The sequence below is a fragment of the Oenanthe melanoleuca genome, chromosome 8, assembly GCF_029582105.1.
Source record: "Oenanthe melanoleuca isolate GR-GAL-2019-014 chromosome 8, OMel1.0, whole genome shotgun sequence".
In the NCBI taxonomy this organism is placed as follows: Eukaryota; Metazoa; Chordata; class Aves; order Passeriformes; family Muscicapidae; genus Oenanthe; species Oenanthe melanoleuca.
The window spans coordinates 21349722-21367372 of NC_079342.1; the positions used below are offsets into that span (position 1 = coordinate 21349722).

The 17651-nt window shown below is 39.4% G+C and overlaps 1 protein-coding gene across 1 annotated transcript in view; it reads right to left on the minus strand.

Moving 5' to 3' along the window:
- Positions 1-17651, minus strand: part of TTC39A (tetratricopeptide repeat domain 39A) — a 44613-nt gene that overhangs the window by 5872 nt on the left and 21090 nt on the right. The window contains 11 exon segments of the mRNA XM_056497518.1: positions 1660-1771; positions 4266-4386; positions 5354-5445; positions 7040-7201; positions 7988-8032; positions 8034-8048; positions 8178-8245; positions 8865-8973; positions 15095-15160; positions 16039-16138; positions 17503-17567. Coding sequence (XP_056353493.1) covers positions 1660-1771; positions 4266-4386; positions 5354-5445; positions 7040-7201; positions 7988-8032; positions 8034-8048; positions 8178-8245; positions 8865-8973; positions 15095-15160; positions 16039-16138; positions 17503-17567 — 955 coding nt within the window.

Sequence of the window (17651 nt, forward strand, 5' to 3'; positions counted from 1 at the left end):
ACATCAGCCTTTTCCTAAATTGATCTTTGTCCAAACATTGTTGGGCTGTCCTTTCCCTCCATACTCCCACTGTTCTGACACCTAAAAACTAATTTAAGGTGTCCATTGTGTAAATACTGAAGTCCAGTTTACAATCTCTCAAGCATTTGCCTTTATTGCCCTGTACAACTCTTCTGCTTCCTGACTTGTAGTGTCCTGACATGGCCTATTCATGGGCAAGAATTTTATCAATTCTCTACCTTCATTTGGCCAATTAAAAATATGTGAAACTTTGCTACCTGTACCTCACATCTTACCATACCTTCTCTGGAGTTTATACTTCTGAGAGCCCAAGGTCTTTCCAGCTTCACCTAGTTCAAAATCCTTACTATCAACACTCTTTCTCCATGAGAAAATTTTTGCATAACACATATCAAAGGAGACTTTGGGGTTTTCATAGCCAATCTATATAGGCAGCTTACTTTTAAAAGTTTGCAGGCAAAATCTTCAGCTTGGTTGCTCATTTCCAATTCATTAAATATGCCTTGAAACAGCAAGTCAATATTTGGAACAGGCAACACTTTAAATTGTTGGCATGTTTAGAATACATCCCGCTTTTCAATTACATGTCCTCACAGTGTTCTACAAACATGAATCTGCTACAAAATCCCTGCAAAATGTAGCCTTAGCCACAATTTGCCAACTAAGAAAAAAAAAGGAACAGGGAAATACTTCACTTATATAAAATGATGAAGCAAAATGGGTAACAAAGAAAGTGAAAAGCTCAAAGGCCTTTTTCTAAGACATTACCTTCACTAAAAATATTTTCCCATTCTCTTTTTTAATTAATTACAAGTAGATAGTTTTAGCCAGTCTTTCAGGCAACCCTTTCAAATCTTGGTAACCCACTGCACAGTAGTCCAAGGCCCTAGAAAAGACTGCAATGCAGTGTTTTAGCCTATATTCCTCTGTCAACAGGGGCTTGATCCTTTTGCAGGAAGGTTGTATATAATAGTAATAAGATCAAATATTGGTGAAGGAAAAACTCTGAGAAATGCTGTGCAGACTGTTTGCACTCCCGCAGGAGCTGGGAAAGACTGACAAGAAATAAACACCAATTCAATTTTCTCACAGATAGCTAATTAAGAAGCTGACAGAGAATGTGGTAGCAGAGTCTGTTTCAGTTCAATCCCGTGTTGTGCTCATTGACAGGAAGGCCATCCCTGGTGTCCTGGATTTCTGCAGCACATGGTGACACCAGAACATTCAGCCCAAAGGTCATGTCACAAACTGACAGCACTTTTAAAACAAAAAAAGCATCTCCTCTTCTATTTATCCTTCAAAATTGAGGATAACAAAATCTGAGGATAACAAAGCTTCAGGATCCAATTAATCAAATCAATGCATATGCTGATTTTGATCTAGTAAAATAAACAGACTTTTACTATATGTCATGAACCATTCCTAACTCATCTGTGGATGGAAAATCACTTGCTATTATCATAAGTTATTGCTACATTAAAAATAAAAAATATTCCTACCTGCATAAACAGTTTATGGTTTCATTATCTATGTTCCTCCTGTGACCCAATTAACTCTACTAATGAGTATGCCTCTTCACAGATAATATCTCTAGCTATTGCAGGGTAAAATAACTACTTAAATCCTACCACTGGTTACCTGAACTTCTTGCCAATGCTTCTTCTGCTTCATTTAAAGTCTCTAACATGCCTTCTGTTAAGTTGGGACATTTTCCAATTACAGCATAGCCATTCCAGATATACATCATTTCCTGGGGTCAGGGAGAAATGACAGCACCATTAATTACAGCACTGGATAAAGGTAGTTGTCTGTCAAATACTTCAGTTTATCTCTGCATGATGAAAAAGTCACAGGTTACTTAAATAAAGCCAGTTTGTCAAAATATATTTTCATTACAACTGAAAACTTGTTACACTGTTTTTTTGAACAAATTAGCCCTGGAAGACACCTCAACAGCCACTTACTGCACACAATGCAAAGGGGATTGCTTGAACACAATGCAAACATACTCTCACTTATAAAAGAAGGCAAGTACCAACAAAACAGACTTAAAACATTCATGGCACATGGCTAATTGTCCCTTCATTAAGGTCTCTCTTGTTTTTCAGTTCTATCTTAGCAAAGGCAGTAATACCCATAAATAACTGCAATATACTGCTTTTACAGAAATAGTATGAAATTTCAGGACAGCAAAACAAACCAAAAAGAAAAACAAACCCTCTAACCTTTAAGCCAAGTTTCAAAAAAACCAATAAAATTTTAAATCTGAACTGTAAACCTCTTACATTCCTCAGGTTTGTTTCATGTTCCCAAAGAAAGTAACTTCTTTATTATTCAACTGTCCTTAGAGTTTTATTAAAACCTATTGGTTGAATTCCTATTTGCAATTGAGGTTCTTAGAGTATATCACCAAATATGCTCATTGCTACTACCAATCACAAAGTGAAAGATGAAAATACTATATAGACTTACAACTGGCCTTCATGATGTATTATTTAATCATAAAATCACAAAACATCCTGAGTTGGAAGAGACCCACCAGGATCATTGATTACAGCCCAATAGCACCCCAAGAACCCCACCCTGAGCCTGGGAGTGTTGTCTAAAAACTTCTTGAGCTCTGTCAGGCTGGTGCTGTGCCCATTCCCTGGGAGCCTGTTCAGTGCCCAACCACTCAGAGTGAAGAACCTTTACCTAATACCCAGCCTAAACCTTCCCTGACACAGCTTCATGTCATTCCCTCAAGCCCTGTCACTCATCACCAGCGAGAAGAGATCCGTGTCTGATACATTTATTCTATTTATTTACATGACATTATCTACGTGTGATAATTTAATTTATATAGAACAACTGAATTGTGGAACCACAGCACAAAAAGCTGTCAGGCTAGAATAGCTGAAACAGCATGTTAACCCCAGTCACTGCTGCTTTTACCATCTGGTCTCTGTTGATTGGAAAACCTGTGCTGAGCTTACTGGACCTAGTGCAGATTCATTAACATGGTTTTCAAACAGAAGCATTCAAACCATATTTATTCAAGCTAAATCTCTGAGCTAAGACTTGCTTGAGGACTCACTCTTTCCAGCAAGTCTCCTGATAATGAAAAGAAAAATCCTGGAGATGAGATTCTGTCCCCAGTTCCACATCCACAAAATGCTTTTATCTGTTCAGCTGCGGCACCTGCTGCCTCGGAAATGCAACTGCACAGCAGCCAAGGACACAGTGCCTGGCCAGAGAGCTCCTGGGAAAGAAACCTGCTCTGTCAAAATCCCATCAGGATAGCCCAGCCAAACCCCAGGTGTGTACACTCCTTCCTCTCTGAAACCTGAAAGGCACATCAAAGTAACCTAATTATTTCTCTCACTTCAGTCTTACTAGTGGAACGTTGCCCCTGGTGAATACCCACGCTCTGCTGTAACAACTATTTCAAAAGTACCCCTGGTGGGCTGGGGAGTGGTCTCCAAGAGGCTCTCCTTGTTCTGGCATTTTCTTAAAGAGAATTTACTAATTATGTCTCTCTTTCTTTAAAACACAGCAGCTTAAAGCGCTGCAAGTGTTAACACCACCGCACTTGGCAAATCCCTGGACTCAAAATCCTTTTATGTTCTTTTTCAGATGTTCTTTGTAGACAGATTTTTGTAAGTGCAATGGGCGTCTCACGCAACTGGTCACAGGGAACAGGCCAGCATTACAGAGAAAAAAAATTAAACAAAAACCCCAGCAGTCACAGTGGTTTTCTGGGGTGGCCAAAGGAGCCAGTTCATTCATCCCAGCACCCATGAGCTGCTCTGGAGAGCACCAAACTGCAAACACTCAGGGGCCCATTAAACAGCTCCTTATATGCAGTCCCCAAACCTTCCATTGTTTCCTTGACACCACCCCTCCTTGTACCTTATAGTCCTCTGTTAGCAAGTGACACGACAGAAGAGACCCAGGGCAAAGTTCCTCCAAAGGGAACTAAAAGAAAGCTGTTGGGAGCACGCTACTCTATAGCTGGAATAATGAGTTACACATGCAACACATTTACGTGTCACAAACAGCTGGCTGAGTTCCCTGTGGCTGGTGCATGCCCCAGTTTTACAGCATTCCTCACATTCATCTGGCTTTGCTTTGGGAACATTCCAGTCTCCTGCAGAGGTTTTACCTTAGAAACACGGAAAGATACTGTTCCAATTATCTTGGGTTTATTTCTCTAAATTACAAAAATGTTGAAAAGGAGATGTGTGGGGATATTTCTAACTTACCAAAGGTGGGACAGGCAAAGGAACAGGGTTTGAAGAAAGATACCGTCGCGCTTTCCGAATTGCAAACTTTTCTGTGGGCAGAGATTTCCCTGCAATTTTCAGCTTCAGACTGGGAACAATCCTGAAAGTTTAAAGGAAAACGTAAGGACTTTTTCCCCTGTGAACCTCTGAGATGAAGACATTCAAACTCAAATACAAAAAAAAAAAATCAAACCAAGGAGAACTTAAAAAAGCTGTCACACACTGGGCTATTGCTACCTTGGGGAAGCTGAGCAGTACATACTCACAAAAGCTGTCTTTATGCAGGGCACGTTTATCTCTAGGCTTCCTCTTTAATCAAGCAGGAGGAGAGGGACTCTTCCCCACTGAAAGATTAAATTAGATGATGCACCTGACTTATAAAGGGCTCATCTCTCTTCACAGACTGAGAAAGAGGCAAACTAGCTTTAGTCTTCCCATTCTCCCAAAGAGTAAAACTATTCACTTTATAATGAATTCCAAATTCAGTGAAATCTGTTTATAATGATTACAAAAGAGAAAACTTGAAAAGAGTAATGTAATCACATTTTAAAAAATTAGATTTCATATAAAAATTGTAAACGCTAAAGTAACCAAATTTTCTTTGCCTCAGCAAGCCTTTTTGAGCTTAAACATTACATTAACACAGTGAGGTTATCTCACTGTGTTTATAATGCATAGATTCACTTGCACATTTAATTATTTCTTACTTCTCTGAGACTCAGAACCCAAGAATCAAGTTGTGCTGATGCTCCCACTAAGGAAGAACACATCTTGCAGCACAATCCATTGAAGGCTTTCACATCTTAAATTCCATTTTGATTAAAAAAGCAACTAAAAAAGAATGTATTGCATGGAACAACAGCAGCCACTGTACAGCCAGGAGAAAACTGCTGTCCAAACTCAGGGTCCACTTTAGTCTAAAGGATGTTTAACTCTGCATTTTCTTACCAATCCAATGCTATTTGCACAATTCTTCAAATCTGGACAATGAATAATTTTGCCTCTCTTCTCCCAGCACTGTGATATAAAAAGATAGTAAATTGTAACTGTGAGTTTGCAGATTTTACCTAAATAATTCAACTTCGCTGTCTCCAAAAGGACTGCAGTCATCTGGTCCAAACATACTGAGATAAGCAGCTTTCATGTAAATGTAAGTAGCCTGAAAATGCAATGAACAATATCCATACAGAAAAATGAATTTACAGCATCACCTTTACTCATATAAAGCCCAAAACAGCAACATAAAGGGAAGAAGTTGATGGTTTTGCTCACAGTCTTACAAAAATTTAAGTAAGAGATAAGTATTTTAGAAAGTAAGTATAGAATATTGTTTTTAAATTGTGTTTGCATAGTATGTAACAGCTTATAGTTTGTGTCCAAATTCCAAGAAAAAATCTCATGCTTGAGGTAAAGTAGGTTTTTAATACTCTTAGGAATACATTCTAGAAAACCTAAGATAAGGTCTTGCTCAGAGAAAAAACCTAATATTATCCAGTCTCTGTGTCCCATCACAACTTGGTAACATATCCCAAATAGTAGGTTCTAGAAAATAGTCACTTCCTGGAGTTCAGAAAAGCAGATTTTGGCCTCTTCAAGGATCTGTGTGGTAGAGCACCATGAGATAAAGCCCTGGAGGGAAAATGGGCCACAAAATCTGGTTAATATTCAAGGATCAACTCCTCCAAGGCCTGGAGCAATGCATCTCAAAAAAAAGAGGAAGTCAGGCAAAAACTCCTGGAGGTCCATGTGGTCAAAAAAGGATCTCCAAACTCAAAATACAAAAAGGAAACCTATAGAGGGTGAAGAGAAGGACAGGTAGCCTGGGAGGAATACAGAGAAATTGCCTGAACAGCCAGGGATCAGATTAGGAAAACTAAAGCCCTGATGTCTGGCCAGGGTGGAAAGAGCAAAAAGGAAAGACTCCATAGGTATGTTGGTGATAAAAGGAAGACTGGAGAAAATGTGGGCCCTCTCTGGAAGAAAACAGAAGACAAGGTTACCCAGGATCTGGAGAAGGCTGAGGAACTCTTTTTTCCTCAGTCTTCACCATCAAGTGCCCCAGCCTCCTTGCCCAAGTCACAGAAAGCAAAGGCAGAGAATGTGAGATAAACTGCACAGGGCAGGAGAAGTTTGGGTTCAAGACCATCTAATGAACCTGAAGGTGCACAAGTTCATGGATCCCAAGGGAACTGGTGAATGACGTTGCTCAGCCACTGCCCATCATATCTGTAAAGTCAAGCCAGTCCAGAGACATTCCCACTAACTGGAATAGAGGAAACATAACCCCCATTTCTAAGAAGGCAAAAAGGGAACAGAAATGGAGGAATGTTTCCAGGGCTCTGGATTAAAGAGCTTCTCCCTCTCAGATGCACAGGAGTAGGCGCCACTTCTAATTGCATTTATTACCCTGGAGGCACCACCGTGGCTAACCTCACTCATCAGCAGAGGAGCTTTTATCCACAGCATAATGAAAGAAATGCCAACTTGCACCATTAATTGCAACATTTGATGACACAACCAGTCAATACACAGCATCTTTAACAAGCTGCTGCTCATCTACCAGTTGGGCCCAAAAGATTTCTGCTTGCCCACCATCTGTTCAGATTTGAATGTTTGCAATTCACATCGTTCTCACAGCAGGCCAGGTTTTACTTTACAGTCTGCACCTTCAAAGCTACAAAAAGTCAACTCAATTTGCTTGAAAGTTAATAGATACTATGGGGACTCCTGCTCCCCTGTTCTGCTGAACCTACCTTTGACCAAGTGTTTTCCTTGCTCAGCAGGTCTGCGTAGAAAAAAGCCATCTTCCACTGGCGCTTGTAGGTGAAGCACCACATCAGCTCCCAGTAGCACATGTGGTGAAACTGCTTCCAGTACTGCTGAGCTTCACAGCATTCCTCATACCTACTGACTGCCTGCACACAGAGATTGCCAAACACTGCCTTAGTCAGGTCTAAATGCACAGACAGAGGAGCTGTCACACACACTGGGGCTCCAGGATCTGCCTGCATGGCTCCCACAGCTTCCAAATTACTGACAGCCCAGCGTTTCCCAAAATCCCATGTGCTGGCTTCACACAAGAGATTCTTGGTTGCACAGTCATCCTGGTCTTAGCAAGTTTACCCTGCCATAGAGCTCCCCATCCCTGAAAGTTATGTTTCTAAGTATATTCAAAATTAATCTTGTGTTTCGGGAAATTAGGAAACTGAAGGCAGAGGACAGATGCTCAACTAGCATTTATTGCTGCACTTCCATGGATTTCAAGGGAGCTATTGCCCTGCACATCAGCTGATACTCTGTCTCAAGGTATTTTGGACATGCAGTCTTCATCTTAATAATTTTTTTGAAGTCTTTTATGACTCTTAGTTCACACTGAAGGCAAAGGATTACCACTGGGTCTCATTAAAGACACAGTTTGCTGCAGGATTGGAAAGACAATGATAAAACTGTGTCATTAATCCTGGTGGACTCCATTATCACCAGAAATTGGGAGGAGTAGCAAAATGAGGTGGAGAAACAAGTTAGTCAAAATAGTTTATAAAATTCCTATTTGCAATTCAAGAAACTATGAATTACATATAGGCCAAATCCAGAGGAGGCATTAGCCAAAAAGGAAATAGCATTCCTGGAGGTTTTTTCCAAAGCTTTTAAAATTTACTTTTGAAATTTACTTGAAATTAATAAGCAAAATTACTACTTACCGCATCAATATTACCCTTTAGTGTTTCTATCCTGCCTGCAAAAAAACAGGAATATGGCTCCCTGTAATAAATAATAATAAAAATACAAGTATTCTATAACAGTTTTCAATCTGACCATACAGTCTAGAACTTTGATTTTTGGCACAAAAGCATTAAATGATCACACCAAATAAATTATGATTCATTTTACCTTTGGATAGCGTGCCAAGTAAGGCTTAAGTAGCTTTTCTGCCTCCTCAACATTTCCTTTTCCTGTCCCTAGAATGTATAAGAATGCAAGTGATAAAAATAGTTAGAAAACAAAGGAAAAAAAAAAACTGGAATGCAAGGTGCTGATTTTCCATCCACAACTGGCCAACATGTTGGTTGCTCTCTTCACTATGTAAGGCATAAATACAGGTTAGAGCTGTACTAAGGCAGCAGCAGGAAGCCCTGAAAACATTGTGCTTCCTGACTTGAAAACTCAGGCACAGACAAACACATTTTCTAGCATGATTTAGCAGGAGATAACACAGAAGTACACATTAGCAGGAAGCTGTCACCTCCCAAAGAAAATCCAATGTCAACAAAGCAATTATCACTTACAGCCATTAGTTTAACCTCCCCAATAATGCACCTGGTTACAACAGATTTTGTTCTCACAAGTTTCTTGTTTATCCCCAGTATCTCCCTTCTCACATGTTAAACAACTCTCCATCTTGAAAACTAAAACATGCTCTTCAGTTATGACCATTACTGTAAAATTACCTACAAATAAGGTACATTTAATCTGTTACAAACAAACAATTCACCAACAAATAGGTGATGGAATAATCTTTTTCCCCTTTGTGTCCCACAAGAACTACTCAAATCCAAGAGTTATTATAAACAATCTTACCTAACACAAAGGTCATGAAAGTATGATAGCAAAGCAACAGCATGGTACACAGCACCGACCTAAAGCTGTATGATGATGCTCCTTCTTGAAGCTGCAGCAGACCATGTTCCTGTGCAAACAGAGGGAGGGGTACAAGGTGTTGGAAAAGAACCAGGGCTGTGCTTTGCTGGCTTAACTTCTGCAGGGTCAACCACAGATTGCTCACTCACCAAATTCCCCAAAAGGCACTGACAAATTCCTCAAAAAGGCACTGATTGTTTACACAGCAATCAAAGATAAAATACACCTGTTCATTGATCTAATAGTTTTTCATGGAGTTACTGCTTAGCCTGGAAAACACTGGTGACAGAGCAGCACCATGGGATGTGTTACATGGTTAACATAAAAAAACGAGAGACAACTTATCACTGTGACCCAAGTGCTGCTTAACAACATTCCAGAAACAAAATACTGGGTTCTGAAAAGCAAGAAAAACCCACACATCACCACTATATAGTGTATTTTTTTTCTGCTGCAGTTCACTCCACAGAAGAGTTAAAGGTATCAAGAAAATAAAATCTGCAACAAGCAGAGCATGAGATGTCAGGGCAAAAAGACATGTTAAAGTATGCCAAGAACAAAAGGAGCTTTGCAATGATGTTGGCCCACTATTACCAGTGGAAAAATATGATGAAAAGAGGATTATTTCTGTTCCCTTTGGGAAGAACTAAAGCAATCAAGTATAACATTGTGTTCATAGTCAACGACAGCATGATGGATAACCAACTTCAGGGATTCAAGTTCCTGAGGCAAGAGCATTTATCAGCCCATTCTAGGACTAGTTCCATGATATCAACAGCAAGAATATAAATATGCAAATATATCAAACAAGAGATCTACCCACTTGTAAATATGCACAGCAAGACATCCACTGTGTGCTGGGACAAAATCTATGTAAAAGTTACTCTATCACTGCACTGGAAGGTCACTGGGACATGGTGTGTGTGACTACAAGGACAACCTTTCAAACCAGCTACACTATAAATAGGAACCCTGAGGGATGTCTACCAGAGGCACCAGGAAAGGCATCAGGGAGAGCCCTCGGAGCAGATCCCAGCACAGATTTACATCTTTTGTGTGTCCTTGTTGACTGAGGGGTGTTACACCACCACGCCTTTATTGCTTACTGTGTAAACACTGAAGCCTGTAATCATACTCTCATTTTCCTCAGACATCTATTTTTGCACTTAACTAGTGCAGTCAATTGTTTTCACATAAATACAAGGGGGAGTTGTGATTTTGCTTCTCCTTGTTTTTTGTGTTTTTTTTAACTCCATATATTACATTAATTACTGCTACAAGGAAAAACATGACTCATATTTGTAGATCAATTATTATAACGTCTATTAGAACAAAATAGTAAAAATACACTACAGAAGAAATTAAAAGATAGTCAAATCGTTACAGAAAATCAGTGACTTAATGGAAATCAAGTACTTAGCAAAATAAAACCAGCTTCATTTTCTGCTGAGGGGAAAATTTGATTGATACAAATAATTAACAAAATATTATATACTCTTTAAACTGCCCAGATGAAACCTACAAATATTTGTATTTTTAAAAAGTAGCACTCAAGGTAGAAGTAAAATAAAACATTTTGTGGAATGAATTTTGGCCAAAAAAAATAAATTTAAAAGTATCTTTCCAAAGTACATTTTTTTGCAATGAAAAACTTCAGGCTTGATATTTTATTGAACCTTTACTGACATTAGGCCTCACAGCATTTAGTATCTTCCATATTATATAAAAATACATACAAAATGAATGTGAATAGCACTAAGAATGATTCAAACAGACTTTGCCAAGTTGATCTCAATTATATTTTAGTCTCAAAACCATATATGAGTGCAATCAAACACAAAGTTATAATCTGTATGGACAAGGAATGAATCCACACCCACCTTACACAGGACTGCATCCTGGATAGCAGTAATTGGATTAAGAATATTGCCCATTCATCAGAAGAGGGCTGCAAATCTGACACCCTTAATTCTAAATTCTTGAACTGAATAGTTACACAAGCATGAGAAGATCACTGACTTCCTCCTAATTCAGCAGAGCTATTAAAGGCTGTTTACTTTTCACTCTGCCACCTGAATATCCCAAACTTTCTGTAATAAAGTAATAACAATCAGTAGAAGACACAGCCTAAATAAAAAAAAAATCTAGAAGTAGTTGTTATTAGTATTATAACGCTTGTAGAATACACTGCAGCAAAGCTGCTTCTCCTCAAAAAAGCAAACTGCTTCTCTTACAATGGGACACCCAGCAAATAGGAATATGAAGGGTGTCACTCGGAATCATGTTTTACATCCCACACTGCCTAGCTCCCAGGGCCTCCCAGGGCTCCCTCTGTGTCTGGTTGAGGCAGAGGTGCTCCTCCAAGAAACATTTTGGCACAGCAGCCTGCATCAGGCACATGAATCACATTTTCAAGCACCACCCTTTCTCCACAGGGAGCCTACAGGGATTAGACAACAATCCCCATCAGCCAAGGGAGTGCCAGGAGCTGGGCAATGTGAGGCTCTCCAGGATCAGACAGAGGATCTGGGAACAAAATCACCAGCAGCTACCTGAGCCGAAGGAATAACTCTGCAAACACACTCCACTCACTGGCACCAGGGACTGGCACCAGTGAGTACATTATATTTAATTGTCAGGACACACCTTCTAACCATAAATGACCCATAACTATCTCCCACACCTATGTCACAACTGATAGAAGCAGTCCCAGAACACCAGGAATGAGTCTCCAAACAATGTCTATAACAGGGCATTTTGTGACAATATAAAACAAATGTCAAGGCAGTAAGTGTTCATGATTTTTCCAGAAAGACATTTTTGTAATTTCCCTGACACTAACACATTTCAGTTTTATTTTCACACAAAGCATAAACTACTCTGAAGGATATAAGGTAGAGCACAGAGCAGATGTGATCCAGAGTGGTAACTCAGCATTCTGTGCAAGTTCCTCATGACATCCCACAATCTAATTCCCAAGACTGTCACTACATTATATAATATCAGTGTCTCATTGATTCAATTCTTGTCCCAAGACATCCAATGCTCTGTCATTCAGAACTCCCCATGAGAGCAGTGGGGATTTCCAGAGCAGTTGCAGGATGAACAAGGACAACGCTCAAAATCATTATCAGACAACAATGAGATTGGTTCATATTTATTTCATCTATTACTGACTAAAATCTATCGACTTTCCAGAAGCAAAAGTTCTGGGATATTATTTTTAAATCATTCTTTTAATTAGGGATCCTGACAATGAAAGCAAATCAAGGTCATTGTTCATGTCCTATGGCCTGATCACACTGCTGCAGGTTTATCAAGGAGGATGGATATTACTAACAGTTTTACAAAGAACTGACTAATTAAGCTGATAGAGCATTTGAATGCATCCTGTTAAATAACATTAGATTTAAATTTCATTCAAAATTTGAAGAGACCAAAATGCAATTCAAAAGAGATACTTTATGAGAAACTGGAATTCAATTTATTAGAAATTGACACATCAAGAATATTCTTCAGCTTTGGGAAAAATATCCTCCCACATGAAAAAAAAAAAAAAAAAGTATAATTTGAAAGAAATTGGTTCTATCTGACAGTTTTCCTGCCTCCTCATGAAATCATCCCGTCATCTGACCCCCTGACAAATTGCACTTAACATATGGTAGGCTCCTGTCAAACTGTTCTCCAGTTTAGCAGCACAGCATTTGTAATCACCTATAAAATAAGCACAAGAGTAAATATTAGCCTGAGACCTGGCAGAGGAGGCAGTGAGGAGGGTTCAGGCTCCCAGGGAGACAGTGGCAGGAGCCTCCTGCTCCCACGTCACAGGTTAGTCATGGTTAAACACCAAGTGCAGATGGGACACACACTCCACCTACTGCTCAGTGAGGTTGCTGTGCTCCCCAGCAAGGCTGCCTGACACACCTCTGCTCACGAGGCACTTCTCTCAAAACTGGGCAAAACTGCACGAATTTCACTACTCAAAGTGGGGCCTATGCTACTAAACACAATTAAGCCCATGGTTTGACTGATGATGCAAGGCAAAGGAGCTTAAACAGTGCAGAGGGCACAGCTGGCACACCTTGGACTGGAAGGGAACAAACAGGGCTTCAGGCTACTTTTTATATTTTCTTGATCTTATCCCACCTACTATTTTGAGACTCCAGACTGCTGTTAAGTTGATCATGATATCCACAGTGCCCACAAATGGCTTAGGAAGTACTGGAGCTCTGGGCATGTTCTCATTTGCTGTTCCTCATGACATGGCTCAGAGACACAGAGAGTCCCCAGAGGCAAACCTGCTGGCTTTGAGGCAGGTTGGTATCATGGAGGATGACACAAAGCAAATTTATATCCAGTTTTAGTAAACACATTATCCACACCAAAATCAAGCTGTCCTGCAGTGCACTCTCAGGTAATCTGCAAACAGCTCAAGGCATTAACCATGACTCTGCAGCACAATCTGATACTCAGTAAGTATTTAAAGGAAGAGACTGCAACATCAAACACAGGTGTATGAATAACTCTTAGACAAGTGCAGCACAGATGAACAAACTTCCTCTTCTCCTCTGTCACTGTTTCTTTCACCCTCTAGATTCTTGTCTAGTGTCTTGTTGCAAACTTTGGAAAACTACCACTGGAAAGGACTGCACATGCTATTCCAATTTTGTTCTTGGTTTTAGGCACCCAACTCAAAAATGTTAAATGCAGAAGGACTTTCTGGATATTAATACAAATGGCCAGCAATGAAATTTGATCAACATGTTTAAAATGTTCCTTTGTATGGTGTGCAAACAACAGGGGTTTGCTCAAATTTATGATAATCTAGGTAATGTTTCAATGAGTTATTAAGGAACTGCAATAGGAGCTGACTCATCAACACAAACATCAACCCACTCACAGCCATGCAAGAAATCCCAGGGCGAAATGGAAACTCAACTGGAGGGACAATTTCCATCTGCAAGAGTAAGATGAGTGCTCACCAAAGTAATCTCAGAACTTTGCTGGTACATGAATTGCCTTTACATTTCTAAGAGAATATTTTGCTTTAAATGCTTTGTTGTTGAAACTGACAGGTAGAACTATTTGAATTTTGCCTTTACTGCTGTGAAAAAGCTGCTGATCAGCTCCTGGAAATTTCTAAATTGTAATCTACATTCAGCTGCTTCCTTTTAAATAAGACATTCTATTTTCAGAAATAAGATCCTTCCTGTAAACCAATAAAATGGTGATGCCAGTCATTCACCTGCTTCAGCTGTAAGGCTTCAGCTCGGATAAAGACACTTTTCTCCTTAAAACTTATTTTGTAAATAGAAAGTATTATAAAAGAGTTAAAACTTAACTTGTTCTCATGGCTTTTCTAGTGCTTGCATCAGATATTTACCTTACCCAGCATTTACGAAAAATGTGACATAGTTTAGGTTAAAGGGATCACGTTCTGCATCCCATTTTCTCAACCCAGGAGCTCTGCTTTGAGTCAATCTCATGTTCTGCCGGTAGAGAGGCAAGGGCAGGTACAAAGTAGCAAGGCCAAGATACTCCCACCAATTTAGCATTCTTTTGAAACAGTAGACCCATAAAGCAGTAGCACAGCTCCTTCTCATCATCATGTGAGCAATGGTGTTCCATTACTGAACTTTCCTTAAACATCTTGCTCAAACAACATAGGTCAGACTGGTTATTCTACAAGCAAAAAAAGCACTTACTCTCTTAGGCAGGAGAATTTAGGTGCCACACTCCAATTTCCAGTTGCTATTAAAGCAGAAATTAAATAGATTTCATGCAAGAACCTGTCAGGAACATTCAGATCCCATAATGACAGTAACTACCAAGGAAGCTATATATTTATATTGGCTACAGATTTCTGAGTCTACATCAAAAGACCAGTAACTAAAAACCTAATTATGCTGACATGCCTCTATCAGCCATTGCCTTTACCATGCTTCACAAATGTTTCAACACTGAACAATGGTAAGACAACCTTTGAAATGCAAGAGTTCAGACAAAAATATAAAGCAAAAACTGAGCTGCATGAAAGCATCAGTGCCGCAGTGCACATCTGTGATACCAGAGGGTTACAGCTAATGTGAGGAAGAAGAGAGAAACTCCTGTCTCTGTTTTTTAATTTAAGAGTGAGGGGAATGTACCAATAATATTTAGTTCACATTTACCTTATTCCCAGAAAATCCAACAAACTCCAATAATCTCAGAATTCGTGCAGGAAACATGGACAATGTCTACAGAAAAAAATGTAAAGTTATTCAGTAACAGACCTTCTGCCTTTCAGCTACCATGTGCGTCCTACAATTTTTCCAAGCACAAGAAATAATGAATAAAATTACTAAAAACATATCTATATGAAAATTTTCAGGGTAAATGTATACACCTGCTATATTTTACATCCAATTTAAACAGGAATATGTTTAATATAGGTGTTGTCTCCAGGATGCCCTACAGAGAAATATGTTTACACAGCACATGCTTAGTAAATCCAGTTCTTCTAGGATGTTTCAGAAATGCTGGGTTCATACGCCTCAGTTCATAGTTGTTCTGTGTGCAGTACATCTAGTATTTGGGCACACAAAGCAGTGCAAGCAAGAGGAAGCTCCAGGCACTTTCTGCAGCCCATGCCCTGCACAACCACGTCACCCCTCACCATCTCTGGGTCAGTGAACCAGGAATCACCTTGCACCATTTGCTCACCTGCTTTTGGCCAGAACACAAGCAACAACAGCCAACAGTGGCTGGAGCAGCACCCCAAACTTTATTCATGTACCCCACCCCTTCTAACTGCCCTGCTAACAGCCTGGATCCTGGTAGTTTTCCAATGTCAGGTAAAGAGTAAGTGGAATTCAACAGGCAAAGGCAACTGGTGCTCCTGGGCAAGGCTTCTCCTGGCCCTCACACCATGCTGTGGGCAGCAATCCCTTTATTTCTGAAGTGTTTTTATCTGATGTTCTCAGACCAGACACTGAGACCCTGCACTGTAAGAGCACACACCTAATTTTAACCATGTGATCAGTATAATGCCAGTTGAACTTCTCAGGAATTCACGTTAGGGTCATTTTCAGGAGGTAGCAGGGCACCAGCTCAGGATAAGAGTATTGGTACATACCAGGTTAAATGCTCCAACTCCAAGTTTTACACCTCCCTCAAAATGAAGATGGTTCTCTCCTTTGACATAATGTGGGGACTGTATGAGACTGTCCAACTCCCTGGAAATGCACAAGATTCTCTTACAGTGTCAGTAAATAACATGATTAATTCACTAAGAAAGTAACCCCATTACCTTGAACTACAGAGTAGTTTAAAAAACGCTAATTTGTCACCTCACTCAAGTGAGCAATATCTACATTTTGTTGGATTTATCAACAAATAATTTATGTCACATTACTATCAATTAAAAACTGTGGGATCCTGGAGAGGAATTCCTGTCAAACAAACACAGTCAATATTCAACCACATTTCAGCCTGAAAATGTTTCAAGGATGATGTTGGGAGCATCACCAAACTTTGCTACTGCAAAAAGAGATGATGAAGGAGCACATGAGACTAAAATTTAAATTAGCAACTTTGACTTCAGTTTCACTAATCATTATATTAAGTGCATGTTCAAAAATTATTCAAAAAATATTTTGTTACAGAAAAAGAGAACATAATAAATAATCTAAAATGGGCAGATGTATCAGAAATTACTTACACTCATTTTTCTAACTTACAGGTCTCAGCTTTGTAGTGTCCCTTTATTTCCTACATAATCCAGCTCAGTTTGAAATCAATTTGCCTCCAAGCTTGCTATAGTTATGTGGTTTTCACACTACAGTTTAAGTTTATTTTTTAATTGTTAGGAGAGGAAAAATATGGTTTTAATGGAAGTATATATTTGTGTCCAGGCTGTCACGTTTTTATCGATTGGTTGTTGCCAACAGACTCAGCACTATTCCCTGGAAGAGAAGTCTTATGGATCTGTATTCTTCAACCCACACAAACGTGGACACTGTCATCCCTCTCCCTTCCAACAGACTTCTGGAGATCCTGGACTTGATGCTGTTTTGTGTCTGCTGGGCACAAACCATTTTGCGCCCGTTCTGAATCAAAATTTATAATTCTAACATAAATAAAATATTATGTATATTTAGCATTCACTTTTTACTGTGCTTCAGCTACTGGTATTAAATGCTCCCAAAAGCTGCAGCTGGTACTATAAAGAAATGCCATTTCATTATGCTTAATGCCTGCAAGACCTGCAAATTGTGCTATGCAGACATAATGAATAGTAGTACATCATTTAAAACAGTTATTTTTTGACATAACTTCAAGGATATAGTACTTGAAGTAGGCAAATCTTGGGAGTTAACAGAGCTGGGGTCCATTGTCTCCATAATCCAAATCAACCATAATGTTACTGTCCTTCGTTACGCAAGGGAAGAATCTGTGTGGGCTGAGAAAATCTGTAGACGTGAGGCCCATAATAAAGACTCAATAAATACAACAGTAATGAATTTGTGAATTGGATCATTTCTCCAGCAGCACTTTTTACTGATAGAGTGCACTTAATGACATCATCACTCTGACTCACCTGTAGGTTTGGTAACTGTTTCGGACTTTGATGCCTCCTTTTATGAAGCTGACCATATTCTCATCCTGTTGGAAAAGAAACACATTAGCAGTATGAATTTGTAAGCATTATGAAGGGCTTTTGTCTTCTTCAGATGAATACACACCTGG